At 32.4% G+C, this 18,985-nt stretch overlaps 2 protein-coding genes across 3 annotated transcripts in view; one reads left to right on the forward strand and one right to left on the reverse strand.

The window, feature by feature from the left end:
* LOC129948386 (protein disabled) overlaps positions 1 to 3,231 on the reverse strand; it is a 34,536-nt gene extending 31,305 nt beyond the window's left edge. Inside the window, exon 1 of the mRNA XM_056059366.1 lies at positions 1,999 to 3,231. Coding sequence (XP_055915341.1) covers positions 1,999 to 2,035 — 37 coding nt within the window. The 5' untranslated portion in view covers positions 2,036 to 3,231. The remainder of the gene's footprint in view (positions 1 to 1,998) is intronic.
* Positions 3,232 to 4,163: 932 nt separating this feature from the next.
* The window catches only part of LOC129944267 (LIM and SH3 domain protein Lasp), a 71,784-nt gene continuing 56,962 nt past the window's right edge, over positions 4,164 to 18,985 (forward strand). Inside the window, exon 1 of one of the 2 annotated variants that reach the window (XM_056053593.1) lies at positions 4,164 to 4,742. In XM_056053593.1, the coding sequence (XP_055909568.1) occupies positions 4,674 to 4,742 (69 nt within the window). In that variant the 5' untranslated portion in view covers positions 4,164 to 4,673. The remainder of the gene's footprint in view (positions 4,743 to 18,985) is intronic. The other variant, XM_056053594.1, reaches the window with a different exon arrangement.

Raw genomic sequence — 18,985 nt, forward strand, 5'->3', positions numbered from 1 at the left:
CTGACAAAGCTTTTGACATTAAGTCTAGTACGCAGCTGAAGTGAAACGAATTTTTTTCGGCAATCTCCAAGTGCAGAGCAAAATGAAAACGTAAACCACAGCGGAAAAGTATTTGTGGAGAGTTCTGTCAGCTGTCAAAAACAATTGACAAATTCTGACAGTTAGCTGCTGGTAAAAAAAAAGTGGAAAAGAATTTTATTTATTAACATTTTGTTGAGCAGTTAGTACATGTTTTTTTCATTTCTGCAGCTATATTACTCCAGAGGCTAACAATGACTGAATTATTTTTGTGAAGCCTATGCTCCAACTTCCAAATAGCTTCACTGGCTTCGATTAACGAAACCAGTTTCTTTTTTTCCTCCGAAGATAAATCAAGTTTTTTTTTCTTCGGTTTATTTTTGGAATCTGAAATCACTGCTCGTCTTCATCACTTCTTGCCAATAACATCTTCAACATCCTGAGTTTTCGATTCAGAAATGTATTATTGGAACACATTAGACAAATCCATTTTATTTTAAATTTTAAATCAAATATAAAATCAAAGTCAAAACACCGAAAGTCACGAGTAAACAATTTTTTTTTCAATACAAAAATTAAACGTCAAAATTGCGCAAGCAATCAATATGCCGGGCAATTAAATTGAGAACGAAAAGAGTGGAGAATTGTATTAAGAAATCTAGTACAGCTATCCACTAAAATGACACATTTCGTCGTTCTGCGGCGTACTGAAAAACGAAAAGCACAGCAAAATTTTTCGTTTATGATTTTGACATGTCAGTTTTGTATGGGAATTTTCGTTTCGCATCAGCAAATTAGAAAATTATCACAAGACCCCCAATTTGGTGCCGTTATTTAAAAGTACCTATGTATAACAGGAACCGCTTTAAAATTTCACGATTGCAGCAATGAATTTTGACAATTCTAATCGAAAACGATTCCATATGGAATTGATTTCAATCATCCTACATAGACGGAAAGCTTAGTAGTCAATATGACTATCAAAAATATGACAATCACTCATCACTTTAGCCGATTATACTCTTATATTTTCTTATATAAGAAAAACACATTTTCAAAAAATGCTTCTAAAATTTATAAAAATTAGTTTTTGATTAAAAATCTCGTTAAAAACCCAAGTATTAGGAAAACAAAAAAAGGTGTTGACTCAAAATTTTGTCTTTATCTTAAACAAACTTCTACGGGCAATGTAGAGAAATTATCAGTGCGGGTCGCATATCAGTCTCTTTTTCAAATTAAGTACGCATAATTTTACAGCTTTAGAATGCGTGTAAAAAAAGAATAGGCTAAAATAATGGTTTTAATTTTGGAAATGATTACAAGATCTAAAAGAAACATTTGCTCCTAGTTACTAACTTTATAAGTTTACCACACACAATTAAGGACAAACTACTAAAACTTGTATCAAAACTCATGCAACCATTTTAGCTTACTAAAAAAATACTGACTCTCACTCACTACAATTTAGAGTATTTTAAAAAAAAACGTAAAGTAGTGGCTCCAGCACGTCAACCACATCTTTAAAAACATTTTCAAATTGACCTTATAGTCAATCGAAATCGTGATGAAACTAAATTATTTTTGAAATCATGAAAGGTTAGTATCGATAAAAAGTCTCTTATATTTACTTCACTCGTGCCGGCACACAAAGTGAGCAAAGAAACAATGAATTTAATCTAAGTCCTATATTTGTGAACACACCCAAGATGACTTACCACCAAAATGTCTAAGCATGATTCCTTATCAAGTTTAACTTAAGACCGTTAGATATGTTGTTTGATTTATATAAAGTACATATATGTAGTTTCTTTTTGTGTGTAATATGTTTTGTGATTATAGTATTTGTATTGATTTTATTAAGGATTTCAGGATTCCAGAGTGTTTTCTGTTTGCATTAATCAAGTTTACAAGGTTTTTGCAAGTGTAATAAAATATAAACAAAACGAGCTTTGATGGTTTACTATCAATTTTCTTACTCACATTTGCATGGACTTGTTTTCTTCCGTAATGTTTGCATGCTCTTTAAAAACTGTTTTACATCCGTTTTCTTTTTCTTTTGTAGAATTTTTCTGATGATTATTAAGGGATTTATTTTGTATTTATATTAAAAACACACGCACTCACGAAACAATGACAGATAGAGTGTAACGTATAGAGTAGCTTAAATATACGTTTAAGTTGTACACTCACAGCGTATCACAGTTAAAAGTAACAATATCAATTTATTTTTTTTTTAAATACTAAAAACTATTTTTAGTAAATTTTGTTTGACGGTAAATACTCGTATTTTTTATAGCACAAGCATTAATATTTTGCTCTCAATGAAATGTAGGTTTTAATTTTGTTTTCATAACATTTTTGGGAGATTTGTGTTTATTATTATTTACATTTGGATTCTCGGAGGGGTGACTGTCAAAAGTCAAGTGTTTTATATTTTATTATGGTGTGCGCTGTTCTTTTTATGGCAAGTACTTCCAAGGGGTGCAACACCGGCAATAATGTTCGTATCGATTTTTCACGAACTTCATCCCCTAAATTCAGCTTTTTTTTGGTTAGTTTATAATTTCGTACACCACTTTTAATTTTCGCATAAAATTTAAAGAATTTTCATTTAGTTTTTGAATTTTCTTCTGAGAGTATTATGGATTTCTTTTTTTTGTTTTTAATGCAAGTATATGCTCAAAAACTTAACTATGTTTTCACCTTTTTGATTCAATTCCAACAAAGGAATTATATAAAAGGCATCTACTTGAATTCCTTGTGAAAATATCTTAACTTTTAATATTTTCTTTTTCGATAGAATTTCAAAGAAAATACCGTAAGATTTTGAACAAAATGTTAGATTAAATTTTGGGTGTAACACAAATTTGTACTAGAAAATATTTCTTTTTAAATTTTTTCTACGACCCTTAATATGGGGTTGTTCGTGGAGAAAATTTTTCACTTTACATTTTCTTTGTGATAACTTTAATTTTCATAGGGTTATTTTGTATATTTCTTTGAGAATAGTATTTATTTAGTTATAATTATAATTTTATTTGTAGGAAACGGATGTAAATTTTGGAAATTTCGACTTTTCACCGAGACACTATACAGGTTCGTCCGCCCTATTAAGTCGAAAAAAATATATTAACTTCCAAGTATGTTAGTATGTTGAAAATTTTCAATGGAACAGAATATACGTTTTATGGCAAATGTCAGGGGTGAGAGATATTTGATTATAAAAATCTAAAATTTTGTTTGGCGCATGTGTCGCACTAAAAGTTATCTGCTTTTAAAATTTGAAAATAAAAATGTTATTGTTTTTAATAAAAAGGTAATCAAGTGGTTTTCTTTTATATCTTTAGAACTAAAATACAAATTTTTGATAAAGTCTAATTAGAGGAAATATTTCTTTTTTCAAAAATTTCTAGCTTTAATTAAACTCTCCTAAAAAATCATTCATTAAAACAACTCCTGCAAAATATTTCTGTCTTTATTAATTTTGTTTGCAAAGTCAGTGCACAGATTTTATAAAAAGCGAAACTTAAACGATCCTCAGTTTTTAGAAAAACGAAAGAAAACGTGCGATAACGAGATATGAGCGTGACATCAAATTTGATCGTTTTTTGAGTTAAATGAAACACACCGTTTGCACAATGGAACGGGTTTCATTCTCTCAGAATGTCATTCCAGGTTTTTCTTAGGAAAATATGATCCTAAATTCCATTTAAAAAAGTGACCAAAATCAAGCTTAACTAAGTTATTCTGTTCTTGAACTTATAAAACCTACTTTTTTTCATAAATCCTTTATTCTTTGCAGTTTTTTACATGTATTTTTGATCTAATTTAAAACTTTGTATTCAATGCCGAATCTAGTTTAATTTTACAAATTTACTAACAGATATCCCTTCTTCGTGAAATTTTAAAAACAAATGTATTTTTTTAAGTTTGAAAAAATATCCATAATTTGTATATTATATTCACCACACAGTAATTCCATTGTGAATAGGTGTATTATAGAAATTCAACTCTCCAGATTTGAATTGAAGTTGAAACAACAAAAGAACTACCCACACTGGAGAAATATGAAAATTCCAATTACCCACAATTCCAGTTCTTCCAGTTGAACCTTGTACACCATTCATCCTCTTCCTTTCTTATTTCTTTCATTCATACCTTTGTACGCGAACGGTTAAGCTGTGTACTGTAACTGTGTTGTGCACCAAGCAAAAGCAAGTGGATTCCAATTCTCTGCAAACGATCGCATTTATTTTACTTTTTAATAAAAATAATTCGTTGGAATACAAAAATTCTTTTCGAAGTTCGACCGAAAACGAGATATTCTGTTCGTGTTATTGTTGTTTATGGTTCAACCCCTTCTCAATCAATAAATATAAATAATATTATTTATCTTTTGTTCTTCTGCCCCTGTTGGCCTGTTGCATTTTAAAATAAAAGAAAATTCCTTACCTACTTCAAATCTAAGCCTTGGCATTTCGTCGTTTTTCAAATTGGAAATTTGAGTTGAAGTTTTGAATTTGCCTTTTGCCAAAGTTCAAAGTGATTGTGTTTTTGTGGTTTTTGGTAAAAGTGGTGAAAATTTGAAATTTTGTGATTTAAATTTAAAAAGAAAATAGAAAAGGTCCCGCGTTTGAAAAAAAAAATCAAGAAAAATGAATAAAACCTGTGCGAGATGTAACAAAATTGTTTACCCCATCGAGGAGTTAAAATGTTTAGACAAGGTAAACTATTTTAAAAATTGCTTTATTCTTTTAATTGATGTTCAAATAGTTATTGTTTTGGAGTGGGAAAAAGTTTATTAAAATTTAAAAACACGAAAGTTGGCAAAAATACAATAGTTTTAGTTTTTTTTTGTGTGTTGTCTGTTGTTCCATTTGCTTTGGTGGAGTTAAAGTTTACAAGACAACAAGAAAAGAAGATAGAGAGAAACAGAAACAGAAAGCAACAAGGTAGACGTACACGGATGAACAGAGATCGATCTGTTGCTTCACTTCATCTTTTACTCGCTCTGCATTGTTGTTGTTTTTTTGTTCTTCTATTTTTCTTACCTCATCTTCATCTGCATCATCGTTTCCCTTCATCGTGATCTTCCTTTTTTCAAATTTATTTTTTAAGAGATCGGTTGTTTGTTGTTTTTTTTTGAGTTGGAGTTGGAGTCTTGTCTCAAAAGTGTTGCCAAACATAAAATACGTAATGAGGTTATTTTTTTTTGTTTTAAATAAATTATTAGTAACGACATTTGTTTTTACTAAATCATTTATTTGCTAGCTTGATTTTGAATTTTTGTATGTTTCTTTATAATCAAGTTTAAAACACATAAAATGTATCTTTATTATTATTGAAAGTACCATTTTGTAAGTGCATTAGAGTAAATTTTTGCAATTAGAATCAATGGTTTAAACACAAAAACGGTACCTACCTATTTAAAGTGATTATGATTTTTTTTTATTGTTGTGGCTCTAAATATGAAATGGTTTGAGTGAACTGTAATTATAATAATAAACTTAGTCGAAATGAAAGAACTTTTAATCATAAAAATGTAAAGTATCTTTGAGCTACGCCTACATCTACAGACATGGAAATTAAAATACACACAGAGACAGTTGCTAAGAGTAAAACCAAATTAAAAAAAAACAACATGCATTAAAAGTAGTTTAACCGTTATTAAAAAAAAGTTAGACTTTCTTATGCAAATTAAAATGGGGTTTATTTTTGTTTTTTGCTTGTTGATTGTTTGAAAATGATCCGTTCCTTAGGTAAGACTATGTTTTTGGTGGACATTAAAACATTGGAACACAGGCCTTAATATTTAACTAGTATCAAAAATATTAGTTTTTAATATTTTTTTTATTTTTATAAAACAATAAGTTCACTTTAGGAAGTAAATTCAAATTATTTTCGTAATTCTAAGGAAAACATGAGTCGCGGTAAGCATTGTTCCCTAGAAGAGTAAGCTTTCATTTTAGTTCTATGAAGTGATGGAAATAGCTAAAATAATGAGCAGATCTCTCAAGCAAAAGCAAAACCAAGCAAAATAACCCCAAGATAAGACTGAAAGATAATTTGCACCTCAAAAAACATCCTTACAAGTCTTCAAGGGAAGTAAAAAAACAAACTACAGCTTCCAATAACTTCCAGAACTGTTCCTAGAAGAAGGAAAACAAACTATAACAACGTGGTTTAAATTCGTCCGCGATCATTTTAATTGGAGTAGGCCAGAAGGAGGAAAAAAGTGGAGCAATGTTTATACATTTGTTCGGAAGTGATGGCAGACAAACCAATAGAAGGCTTAATTTGAAAGATCTGAATCTCAAATACATCCAGAAAACAGTCAAGAATGGTGGCGGCAGTCTCATACTACGGGGCTTATTTTCTTGGTATGGCGTTGGACCAATACATTTGATTAAGGGTAAAATGAATCAAAATATAAAGGTGAATATCATGAAGGATACGGTGCTGCCTTATGCGGACGAGAACCTGCCTCTCAAATGTGCAGAACAACGACCCTTAGCACACATCCAAATCTGCTCAAAAGTATTTTAAGGACCAAAAAATCCGCGTATTGGAATGGCCATCCTAATTGCCTGACTTAAATCCCATAGAACTTAAATCCCAAAGCCCACTGTGGAGGATGGCTTACCAGGAGTGGTACAATATTTCAAGTGACAAATGCCGCTGATTATTTGACTCAATGCCCAACAGATGTCACACTGTAATTAAAGCTAAGGGCCAGGTTACCAGATATTAAAATAATTTTTAAATCCAGAATAGTTTTGCATAAATTTTAATTTTTTTAAATCTTTGTATCTATTTTAATGTCCACGAAATTTGTTCCTTTGTTTCTATATATGAATTTAAAATATTGTATGTTATAATTTTACTACAAATAATGGGTCATTTTAATTTGAAAGAAAACAAATAAGAAAATGAAGACCAACTTGAAAAAAAAAAATTATAAGTCAATACAAAATTTAATTTTTAAAATTCTGTTTGGTGTTTCTATTTTAATGTCCATATCTGTATATCGGTCCAACAAAATTAAAAATTTATAAAATCCTAGTAAACATAAATAAAATTCATCTTAATTTCTAACACAAAGAATAATAATTCTTAAATATTGTGTTTGACAAATTTAGTTTTATGAATATTTGACCAACTGAAATCTTTAGCGTTCATTCATACTCGTCAAATATACAAAAGTTCTCTACTTATTTAGATTTTAATCGATGCTGATCTATTCGAAATTTAAGGGAATATTTAATAGATAAAAAAATATCCTATCCTATTTTTTCAAACCAGCAAAATATCAAAATATTTTGATTTCCATCTAGCACAGGTTTTTGGCAAAGCGTTCACATTTTCAAATTCGACCCAATCACATCGCATTTGTCAAATATATTTGAGAATGTGAACGCCCTCAAATAAAAAGAAATAACAATACAATTCTGATCTGATCCCAATACACTAGTAAAAAGTTGCAGCTAAAGGTGATACAATTACAAAATATTTTCATTTCTTTTTCTTGTTTGTTGGTGATTATTGTTGTCTTTGTTCAATTTTACTATTGAGTTATCAGTCATTCACAATAATCATCATAGAAAAGCCATAGAACATTTGGTTTATGATTAGGTCTGTTCCCAACCTTGACTAAAACTGCCAATTGTAAACAATTGTTTCCTAAATGCTATTCCACACTACACGAATTTGGCGTAGAATTTGGAAAAGAAATTTCTTGGGCGGACATTTTTGGACTGTCAAGTGTCATATTGCGATACGTAAATTCACCGTTTAAGTGTCGTAATTCATAGTGATTCATTGATTGAGTGACAGACAAATTTTGTCAAGAAACTGATCCACACTTTTTTGAAGTTTTCTTTTCTCTGAATAATCTTATACCCAATTTCAAAATTTGATTGACAAATAATTTCTGTCCAAAAATCTTGGCAACAAACCTATTATTGGAAACATTAACGGTGAGTTCAAAAATGCAACTAGTTGCACAAGTCATGCCAAAAAAATTCATGCCAGAAAAACTATTGCAAGAATGCGACAGACATACAATATCAAAAACCAGTTCATAAATGTCATCAAATTAGGCGCCTATAAAAAAAGAATGACCGTAATAATTAAATTTTTTCTTTGACTTTCGCTGGTTTTGGTTTTTCAGTGTCTTAACAAATTTCTTTCAAAATGTGAAATTAAGATGTTTTATTAGGACTTATTTTAAATGTTTTGAATTAAACAAATTCATTCATTAATTCCTATAAAGTTAAAATATTATATTACAACTTATTAATAACAAATCATTTAATTTGTTGCCAAAATTTAATAAATAATCAATTATTTTACCTACTCTTCTTGTTCTGACATTTTCCTGCAGATCAGCAACCGAAATATAATGACTGCAAATTTGATCGCATTTTAGCTGTCAGATTGTTTCTTTTTTTTATAGAACCACAACAGCAATGCAGTGTATTTACATTTATAAACGCCTATCTTGCATTACTTCTACATTTTTACATTAATGAACTTACCCTTACGCTCAATTCAGGTATAGAATTGGTCAGTTTATATTTTTAAGATTTCTGAGAATTTTCTCAAACGAATTGACAGAGCAGGAAAATAAAATAAATATAAACATAGTTTACTATTCGTTCTCTCCTAGCAATCAAATTGGCTTTGCATTTCTTTTCTTCCTTTGTAAATTGTGCGATGGACTATTAAATATACAAATTTGTAGGAATTGTTTGTATATGAAAATACTGACATTTCTGAGATTTTTGATGTGTTAACTGGACGAAAACATATTTACACCTTTAAATTGACTTGAAAAGATGTCACTAAAAAATCTTTTTTAACTAAGAATAGAGCTCTGAACAGTGTCCGAGCAGATCGAGCATGCTCTGAAGATGATCTGAACAAAGCACACCTGGACACTTAAGGGGTCATCCCATGTGACGGCCTGTATTTTAAGGAATTTTTAGAATATTTTTAACGACCAGTAAATATATACAACTTTATTAAGTTTGTTATCGTATATTAACATAGTTCGACAGTATAAATATAAAATTTAAAATAAAAATATTGTAAAGAACACGGTGTGAACAACTCCACCTCGAAAAAATGGACTCTCACTTCCTCCACAATTCCGGCTGATTGGCTTATCTAAAACAAAAAAAGTAAACGACGACGGTTTAATTGTGAGCCTAAATGCATGGAATGAACTATCATCAAATGAATATACCAAAAATTAGATTTTTGGGAGAAATTTTAAAAACAAACGCGAATTTTGCGAAATTCGAATTCTTACATGTGCTTAATCCAAACCATCAAATTTCAAATCATTCGGTAAAGTCGTTTTTGAGATACGATGGAGGAAAGTTTGAAAAACACAGTTTTGAGAAAATCTTTGCCCTGTCCATAGAATATTCCTTCCTCCTCTTTCAAAGCAGATTGTTCAGCTCTTGAATCAATTCTGGCTTTTTTAACTGCATCACTTACACGCCGCTCAGAACGTGAGATTCGCTTTTCATCACATAAGTATGGTCTTTGCGTTCTGAAGGGCGTCCCAACACAAACACGCTTTAGCTTCGTTTGCGTTACGTTAGGCCTGCTTCAAAATTGCTTTGAATGACACTTTCAATTTGACATTTCTAAAATGGCGCTTCTATCATTAGCAGCTGTTATTTTTTTTCAAAATTAAAAAAATATGAGTTTAGAAATGGAAAAAAATTAATTTATCGCGGAAATAGCTTACACAGCCTATAATAACAAATAGAAATTCCTTCAAAAGCAAATTTTGTTTGTTGATTTTTTACAACTTTGAACTGTCAGACAAAGCAAATGTTCAGAAAATTTGAACTAGAGCTTCCGTTTGGAGTCACATTACGTAACATTACGTTCTTTTCCTTACGATTGTCAAATGAAACGTAAGGTCGATGCTTCATTGTGATAGCATGCATTAAATTCCTATTGCTGAACTCGTAAACGTCAGTCAAAGCCGATGCTGAAGCTCGTTTGTGTTTCAGCCATTACTTTCAAATTACCTCCAAAACCTTCATTAAAAATTTCCTAAATAACTTTATCAGTAAGTTTACTTTGTCCTTTTCCATCGATTCCTTTATTTGTTTTGTCTTTCTCAACAGCCCGAAATCGTATCTTTAAAACAACTTGGAATTTTAAAAAATCTCTTTACTACCGTATTCTAGATATATTAAACTAGTAATTTATGAAAAAAATCGATTTTTTGAACCCATCACATGGGATGACCCCTTTAAGCAGTCACTATTTGACATTTCAATTTATTTGTCATTTTCTTGCTCAGTTATTTTGTTCTGTGCTCATAAAGGACGCTCCGAAGAAGCTCAGAACACGATAAGAACGTAAAAAGAAACACAAATTTGAAGCTCTGAACTCTCAGGATTAGAAAAGAAACACAATTTTTTGTTTGACAGTTCAGGCTCTCTCTGAACTAAAACAGAAAAACACCTGAGATTCAGAGTTTCAATACAATCATGAAATGGTTTAGGACAGATTTGATCATCAACATGCAGAGTTCAGAAATGAAGCAAAGTTTCGTAGAGGATTGTATAAAAAGTGAAGATTTGAGAATTAAGGGCTAATTACTAGTTATGAAAGAAATGCCATTGAAAGCCTTCATAAAACTCCAACATATAATAAATGCATGCCTTAAGCATTGGTATGTCGCACACTATTGGAAAATTGCTGAAGTAATAATTTTCATACCAAAGCAAGGTAAACCACCTACAGAAGTGACGGCTTACAATATCGCTTATACCAATTATGGCAAAAGTTTTTGAAAAACTGCTTCTGAAGAGACTTAGCAAAATTTTAGAAGAAAGAAGGTTAATCCCAAACCATGAGTTTGGCTTTAGAAATAAACATTCCACGATAGACCAAGTTCATAGAATATCGGATGTAATAGAAAAAGCATTAGAAGAAAAACAAGCATGTTCAGCTATTTTCTTAGATGTTGATCAAGCTTTTGATAGAGGTTGGCATGAGGGACTTGAGTACAAACTGCAAAGGGATCTTCCCAGGCAGTACTTTGAAATATTAAAATCGTACATCACAGACCGATTGTTTAGAGTAAGGTACGATCAAGAATATTCGCAATTGAAGAAAATAGAAGCCGGTGTACCACAAGGAAGTGTCCTAGGTCCTACCCTATATTTATTATACACAATGGATATTCCAGTTGGTATAATCACACCATAATGTCAACTTTTGCAGATGATACCGCAATTTTGGTGCCCGACGCATGTGTCTCTAAGGTAGCAGTAAAACTACAAAATGCCGTCGACACATTGAGAGCTTGGACCGAAAAATGGCGTATCAAAGTCAATGAAACAAAATCTTCACATATAAACTTAACAAATAAAAAGATAAACAATATTCCAATATTCATTAATAATCAATCGCCAATACGGCCAAACACCTTGGAATAACTTTGGATGCAAAGCTAAAGTGGAAAGAGCACGCCAAAAAGAAAAGCGAAGAACTAAACTTGAAATAAAGGGTGATTTTTTTGAGGTTAGGATTTTCATGCATTAGTATTTGACAGATCACGCCGGATTTCAGACATGGTGTCAAAGAGAAAGATGCTCAGTATGCTTTGACATTTCATCATGAATAGACTTACTAACGAGCAACGCTTGCAAATCATTGAATTTTATTACCAAAATCAGTGTTCGGTTCGAAATGTGTTTCGCGCTTTACGTCCGATTTATGGTCTACATAATCGACCAAGTGCGCAAACAATTAATGCGATTGTGACCAAGTTTCGCACTCAGTTTACTTTATTGGACATTAAACCAACCACACGAATGCGTACAGTGCGTACAGAAGAGAATATTGCGTCTGTTTCTGAGAGCTTTGCTGAAGACCGTGAAATGTCGATTCGTTCGCAGCAATTGGGTTTGTGTTATTTGACCACATGGAAGATTTTACGCAAAGATCTTGGTGTAAAACCGTATAAAATACAGCTCGTGCAAGGACTGAAGCCGAACGATCTGCCACAACGTCGAATTTTCAGTGAATGGGCCCTAGAAAAGTTGGCAGAAAATCAGCTTTTTTATCGACAAATTTTGTTCAGCGATGAGGCTCATTTCTGTTTGAATGGCTACGTAAATAAGCAAAATTGCCGCATTTGGAGTGAAGAGCAACCAGAAGCCGTTCAAGAACTGCCCATGCATCCCGAAAAATGCACTGTTTGGTGTGGTTTGTACGCTGGTGGAATCATTGGACCGTATTTTTTCAAAGATGCTGTTGGACGCAACGTTACGGTGAATGGCGATCGCTATTGTTCAATGCTAACAAACTTTTTGTTGCCAAAAATGGAAGAACTGAACTTGGTTGACATGTGGTTTCAACAAGATGGCGCTACATGCCACACAGCTCGCGATTCTATGGCCATTTTGAGGGAAAACTTCGGAGAACAATTCATCTCAAGGAATGGACCGGTAAGTTGGCCACCAAGATCATTTAACGCCTTTAGACTATTTTTTGTGGGGCTACGTCAAGTCTAAAGTCTACACAAATAAGCCAGCAACTATTCCAGCTTTGGAAGACAACATTTCCGAAGAAATTCGGGCTATTCCGGCCGAAATGCTCGAAAAAGTTACCCAAAATTGGACTTTCCGAATGGACCACCTAAGACGCAGCCGCGGTCAACATTTAAATAAAATTATCTTCAAAAAGTAAATGTCATGGACCAATCTAACGTTTCAAATAAAGAATCGATGAGATTTTGCAAATTTTATGCGTTTTTTTTTTTTAAAGTTCTCAAGCTCTTAAAAAATCACCGTTTATAAAAGAATGTACTGGTTACTTGGCAACAACTCTGATTTATCAATCTAAAACAAAATAATGCTGTATAATCAAGTACTAAAGCCTGTGTGGACCTATGGAATCCAATTATGGGGCTGTACAAAGTGGAATAGTTAATGCACCTTGGTACATAAGAATTACCGATCTACATCGTGACTTACAAATAGAAATGGTTTCTGAAGTTGTTAAAAAATAAGCTGTATCGCACAGCCAGAGACTGCAAAGTCATACTAACTCTGAAATGGAGTCCTTCTTGAATATAAGAAACCTTGTTCGGAGATTAAGAAGAACCAAGCCTCATGAGCTTATGGTCTTAAAAAACATCGGAAAGTATTAAAAGTTAAAACTTCCCCCTAAGTAATTATACAAAGGTAAGAAAGAAAAATCGGAAGTCGATCCTTCAAGATTGGTCCAGATGAAGAGTTGGTCTTAGTGGTTAAAAGTCCCACACTACTTGGTGTCGAATACTGCCAAGTGTCTTTTGAAGATTTCCTCCCTCCATTCTAAGAAATTGAAAAATACAAAAACAAGTTTTTAGAAGGACGAATAATAAACACACAATTAAAACACAAAATTTTCCGTAACGGCTTTTTTTTATTTTTAAGCAAACAGCATACCTTTCGCTTTCTACAATCTTGTCTGCCTTTAACATTTCTTTATGATTTATACAATAGACATTCGTAAAAGACAAAAAAAAATACTTTTGCTACTTAACCCTATTTGCCTTGAAGCCTTCAAATTTCGTTTTAAAAATTTAACAAACAAAAAATACAAAAAAAAACTCTAGTAACGAGACTAATGAGTGAAAGATAAAATAAAAGATATAATATTTTCTTTCCACCACTTCACAATTGTGAAAAGTGTGAAGTGGTTAAAACAAATTTCACTCCAAGTACCATAAATATGGTAATTTATTCCCTCTACACCTACCATCTCTCTTCCATTTGGTTCTCTATTCTAAAGTATAAAATATTTCTCTAGAATATAATAAAAAAAAAAATGTATTCTCCACGTCATGCCATGGGATAGGACTTGAACCCGCACCACCAGATGAAGTCTATTGAATATTATGTATATATGTAAACGGAGCACAGCCATTTTCATTCACGTTCTTCTGCCACAATCGGATGCCCCATGTCATTCACTCGCCAATCCATCGACAAATCCAAACGTACTTCTTCTCACAATAAATATGAATTTCCTCCATTTGGAAAAGTTGTTTTAAGTATCATTTCCGTTCCATGAATTAATCTAAAAAATAAAACAAAACTAAGCTTTACACACAATATTATGGTACCTACCTACTTGACAAAAACGTCTTTGAAGTGTTTAGATATGTATTTCTGACAGTAGGAAATCTTATTATTGACAGGTTAACCATAATAGCAAAATAAATGGTTACTTTATAGGATTTTATGGATGACAATTAAATTATTGTGATCTATTGAGTCTACTTGCTTGCAACAAAATCAAGTTCGTGTCAAATTCCGTCATGTTGATGGAATGTTGCCAATCATGTTTGGAGTTTTTGTAAGCACATTCCTGAGGTGAATTTCTAGTTTTGCTGAATTTTCTTATTGCATTCTAAAAAACTCTAGCCGGTTGAGTTGAAGATTGAGATTCATTTAGGTTATAGTAAGTATTTTGCGCAGCCCAACCAACAGCAAGACCAATAGTTATAGAGACAGCATAAAGAAATATGTAGGTATACAAAATTATTCAACTAAATACGGGTGTGTATTTTTCAAGGTCGGGATAGTTTTCTCCTCGTTGTGCTTCGTGCTCCATGTTCATTTTATGAGACTTCCACATTAACCACAACTACGTCAGCAAGCCAGCAGTAGTCAATGTGTTGATTACTCAGGTTGCCTCGTCGAGTCGTATATTAACAAGTAACAACTGGTTGTAATGTAGTCCGACCGCCATGCCCACTTAGTTAGGTTATTTTAAAAAAAAGTACCTTTTTCTACCACACACTTCAGTTTGCGCTTTGTGAATTCTACCACGCAGAACATTGGAAACAGATAGCAAGCAGCAGACAATTATTATTATTTTTTTTAAAGAGAGAGGATGGTGAATTTATATCGTTATTTAACCTTTTTTTTGTTGTTGTTTTATTCATGTGTATTTATCTACATACAACGCCTACATTTTTATAATAAATTAAGATGTCTTTATATTTTCTTAGTAAACTTCGGTCTGAGGCTTTGGGTTTTTTTTTTTTTATTTATTCAAGTATTTCCGTAACGTTTTTTTCCGTGGTTTTTGTTGATATTTTATTTTAGACAGTGGAATATAATTTATTTATTTTAACAGTTAACGTTTCGTTGCTATTATAATAGTTTTTAAAAGTTTTATAGGATTTATTTAAAATTTGTTGATGGAGTTGTTTATTTCACTTTTTACCTACAGATATGGACATTAAAATAGAAACACCAAACAAAATTTTAAAAATTACATTTTTATTAACTTTTTCAAGTTTGGCCTTCATTTTGCTATTTTTTTTTGCTTTGAAACTAAAATTACCCATTATTTTAGTAAAATTATAACATAAGAAATTTTAAATTATTAATATATTAGTAAAAAAGTAACACATTTCTTGGGCATTAAAATACAGTAACCTCACATATTCGATGGAATGAATTTCACTATTTCGATTTTTGTCATATTAAGATAAATACTATATTTACTTACTTACTTAAGGTGGCGCTACAGTCCTGTGTGAACTAGGACCTCACCTAACAAACTTCTCCATCTAGCTTGGTCCCTAGCTAGATGTCTCCAGTTTCGCGCTCCAAGTTGTGTGAGGTCCTGTGAGTTTGGACTTTTACCCTTCTGGCTAAGCCTACGTCGCTGTACAGTCCCTACAGCTCGTCATTCGATCTTTTCCCCCACTCCCCTTCAATGCATACGGGACCGTGGATCACACGAAGAACTTTTTTCTCGTAGCGAAACAAGGTCCTTTCATCCGCTTTTGTCATAGTGCATTCTTCTGCACCGTATAGCAGGACGGAGATGATAAGGTTCTTATATAACGACACTTTTGGTCCTTCGAGATAGGGCTTTGTCACTCAATTGCTTTCTTAGCCCAAAGAAACAACGGTTAGCAAGAGTTATTCTGTTAAAGCCCCATTGGCATCACGCTGAGTTCTTGCTTGAAAGTAAGGCAAGTTTCTAGCATCTGATTTGCCAGCTGTCAAAAAATTGCCTTCCAATTAAGGCTATTTTATTGGAAAGTTGACTGGAAATGTCAAAATGACAATTGGTCATGTTTTTTCATTCAACTGAAAGCTGAGCTTTATTATTCTATGATTTATTTATTTTCTGCACACCTTCATTTAATACTTTCTGTAAAAATCTTGGAAAAGAAATAACTAATATTTCTTTACAATTACAAAATACAAATGTAGACAATAATGATTTTGGTACTTTTTGTACTATGAACTTGAAGTAGAGGTTTGTAAAGTAAAGTTCTGAATTTGAAATTTATGACACTTAAAAAACTAACCAGTTGCCTTGGTCAAAATGTACGTTCAAAGAATGAAGTTGACTGCAAATGAAGCCCCTTATGTTGTCTGAACCTGCCCAATGTCATCAGCATATGCTAGTAATTGGATAGACTTTTGAAAGATAGTGCCTCTAGAGTTGACGCGTGAGCTCAAAATCACGTGACAGCGCATCACCTTGTCTAAAACCTTTTTTGACATCGAAAGGTTCTGTTAAGTTGTTTCCAACCTTTATGGAGCAGCGTGAAGTCTCCATGGTCATCCTGCACAAACGGACGAGTTTGGCAGGGATGCCAAAACTAGACATGGCTTTATACAGCCCGTCCCTGTAGATACTTTCATATGCCTTGAAATCGATGAAAAGATGGTGGATGACGATTTGGTGTTCTTGGGTTTTTTCCAAGATCTGCCGTAATGCGAATATTTGATCAACTGTGGACTTTCCTGGTCCTCTCGCCTCTTCTGCTCAAAGAGCTAATGAGCAGCCTGCCGACATTCCTCATCAAACCAGGGGTTCCTTGTAGGTGGCTGCTTGAAACCCTGGACATCAGAGGCGGCTTCTCTAAATGCATCTTGGTAATGTTGCCACTGGTTTTCGATACATTGTGCTGGCGGAAGAGAACTTCGAGAGAGGTTACTTGTAACTCGGTCGGAAAAGGATTTGTCAATCTGTTGAGTCAAATAATCGGCGGCATCTGTCAATTGAAATATCGTACCACTCCTGTTGAACCATCCTCCACAGTGGGCTTTAATTTTTTCTTAAATGTTCCCAACTGCACATTTTAAATCTCTCCCAAAATGTTCTATGGGATTTAAGTCAGGCAATTAGGATGACCACTCCAGAACGCGGATTTGTTGGTCCTTAAAATACTTTTGAGCAGATTTGGATGTGTGCTAAGGGTCGTTGTCCTGCTGTAGAACACATTTGAGAGGAGAGGTTCTCGTCCGCATAAGACAGCATTGTATCCTTCATGATATTTCATATTTTAGTACATTTTAGCCTCAATCAAATATATTGGTCCAACGCCATACTAAGAAAATAAACCACAAAGTATGATAGTGCCGCCAACATTCTTGAGCTTTTTTTGGGGTGAATTTGGGATTCAGTTCTTTCAAATAAAGCCTTCTAACGATTTGTCTGAAATCACCTCCGAACAAATGTATCTTTGTTTCGTCCATCCTCATCGCAGGCGAATTTAAACCGTTCTTGCGATCCTTCTGAGCAAGTTAGCTTTAACAAACAAGTATTCTACGAACAGTTCTGGAAGCTGTAGTTTGTTTTTTATTTCCCTTGAAGACTTGTGAGGATCATTTTTTTAGGCGCAAATTATCTTTCAGTCTTCTTTTGGGGTTGTTTTGCTTAGTTTTCAGCTCTGTTTTTTAAGTTAAATTTTCAATTTCCTATTTCTATTTCCCTATTTTTTCAAAGATTTTCTCCCACTTCGTAGAACTAAAATTACAGCTTTCTCTTTTAGGGAACAATGCTTACCGTTGCCCATATTCCTTAAATTAAATTCCTTAATGGTAATATTTTTAAAACAATTTGAATTTACTTCCTGAAGTGAACTTATTGTTTTAGAAAAATTTAAAAAAAAATAAAAAAACTAATATTTTTGATACTAGTTAAATATTTTGTCTGTGTTCCAATGTGTTTCTATTTTAATGTCCACCAAAAACACAGTATTATCTTACTCTTACTCCTAGGAATACTCAGCAGCTTACCCTTGAGATCAGTTTCAGACGTACTGTCAAGTATAGAGATTGTTTTTTTAACCGCACATCAAGAATGTGGAATGCTTTACCCAACTCTGTTTTTCCCTATCATTTTAACATTCAAAACTTTAAGTCCAATGTGCATCGGTATCTCCTCCTTCATCCTTCCCTATTTTTCTAAATATCGCAATGCCCGTCAACTATAAAAAAAGGAAAACAATCAAAAAGAAAAAAAAAAACATTTTATTTTGCATGAGAAAGTCTAACTTTTCACTGGTCACTAGCTACTCAGAAAATCTTTTATTTTTAATTCTTGGTTAACAACTGTATAGTTAAGTGTTTAAAACAGTCCCTGTTTTTCAAAACTTTAAAAGAGTTTTTGTCAAAACGATTTTTTCTTACCTGTACCTGTTTTTCAAAACTTTAAAAGAGTTTTTGTCAAAACGATTTTTTCTTTCAAAATGTTTTTAACCGATCTTTTATTAAAACTTAAATATTGCAAAAAATATCAGAAATTAACCCTTATTTTGAAAATAAGAGGTCGAACTTTTTGTTCTGAGTTGTGTCAATTCACGATTTTTTTACTTCCTTGATTTGTATTGGTTTAACTAGAAGATATTTGTTCTAAAAACACTTACAAATCATTTTTTAATTTTTGTAAATCAACAAATGAGAAGTGAGAATTGATGCTATTTTCTGTGACGGTCTCAGCGGATTTACTCTGTTACAATAAAAGAATTTGTTACATATACAGAATCAAACATACCTTTTTAATCCGAGCTTACTGTAATTTTAAACACAATGGCGTAAAGTTTTAAACGATTTATTAAAATGTGAGAGAATTTTAAGTAATTTACCTAATTTTATATGGTTCTCTTAACAATTTGCTAAAGTTA

Source organism: Eupeodes corollae, chromosome 2 (genome assembly GCF_945859685.1).
Source record: "Eupeodes corollae chromosome 2, idEupCoro1.1, whole genome shotgun sequence".
Lineage (NCBI taxonomy): Eukaryota > Metazoa > Arthropoda > Insecta > Diptera > Syrphidae > Eupeodes > Eupeodes corollae.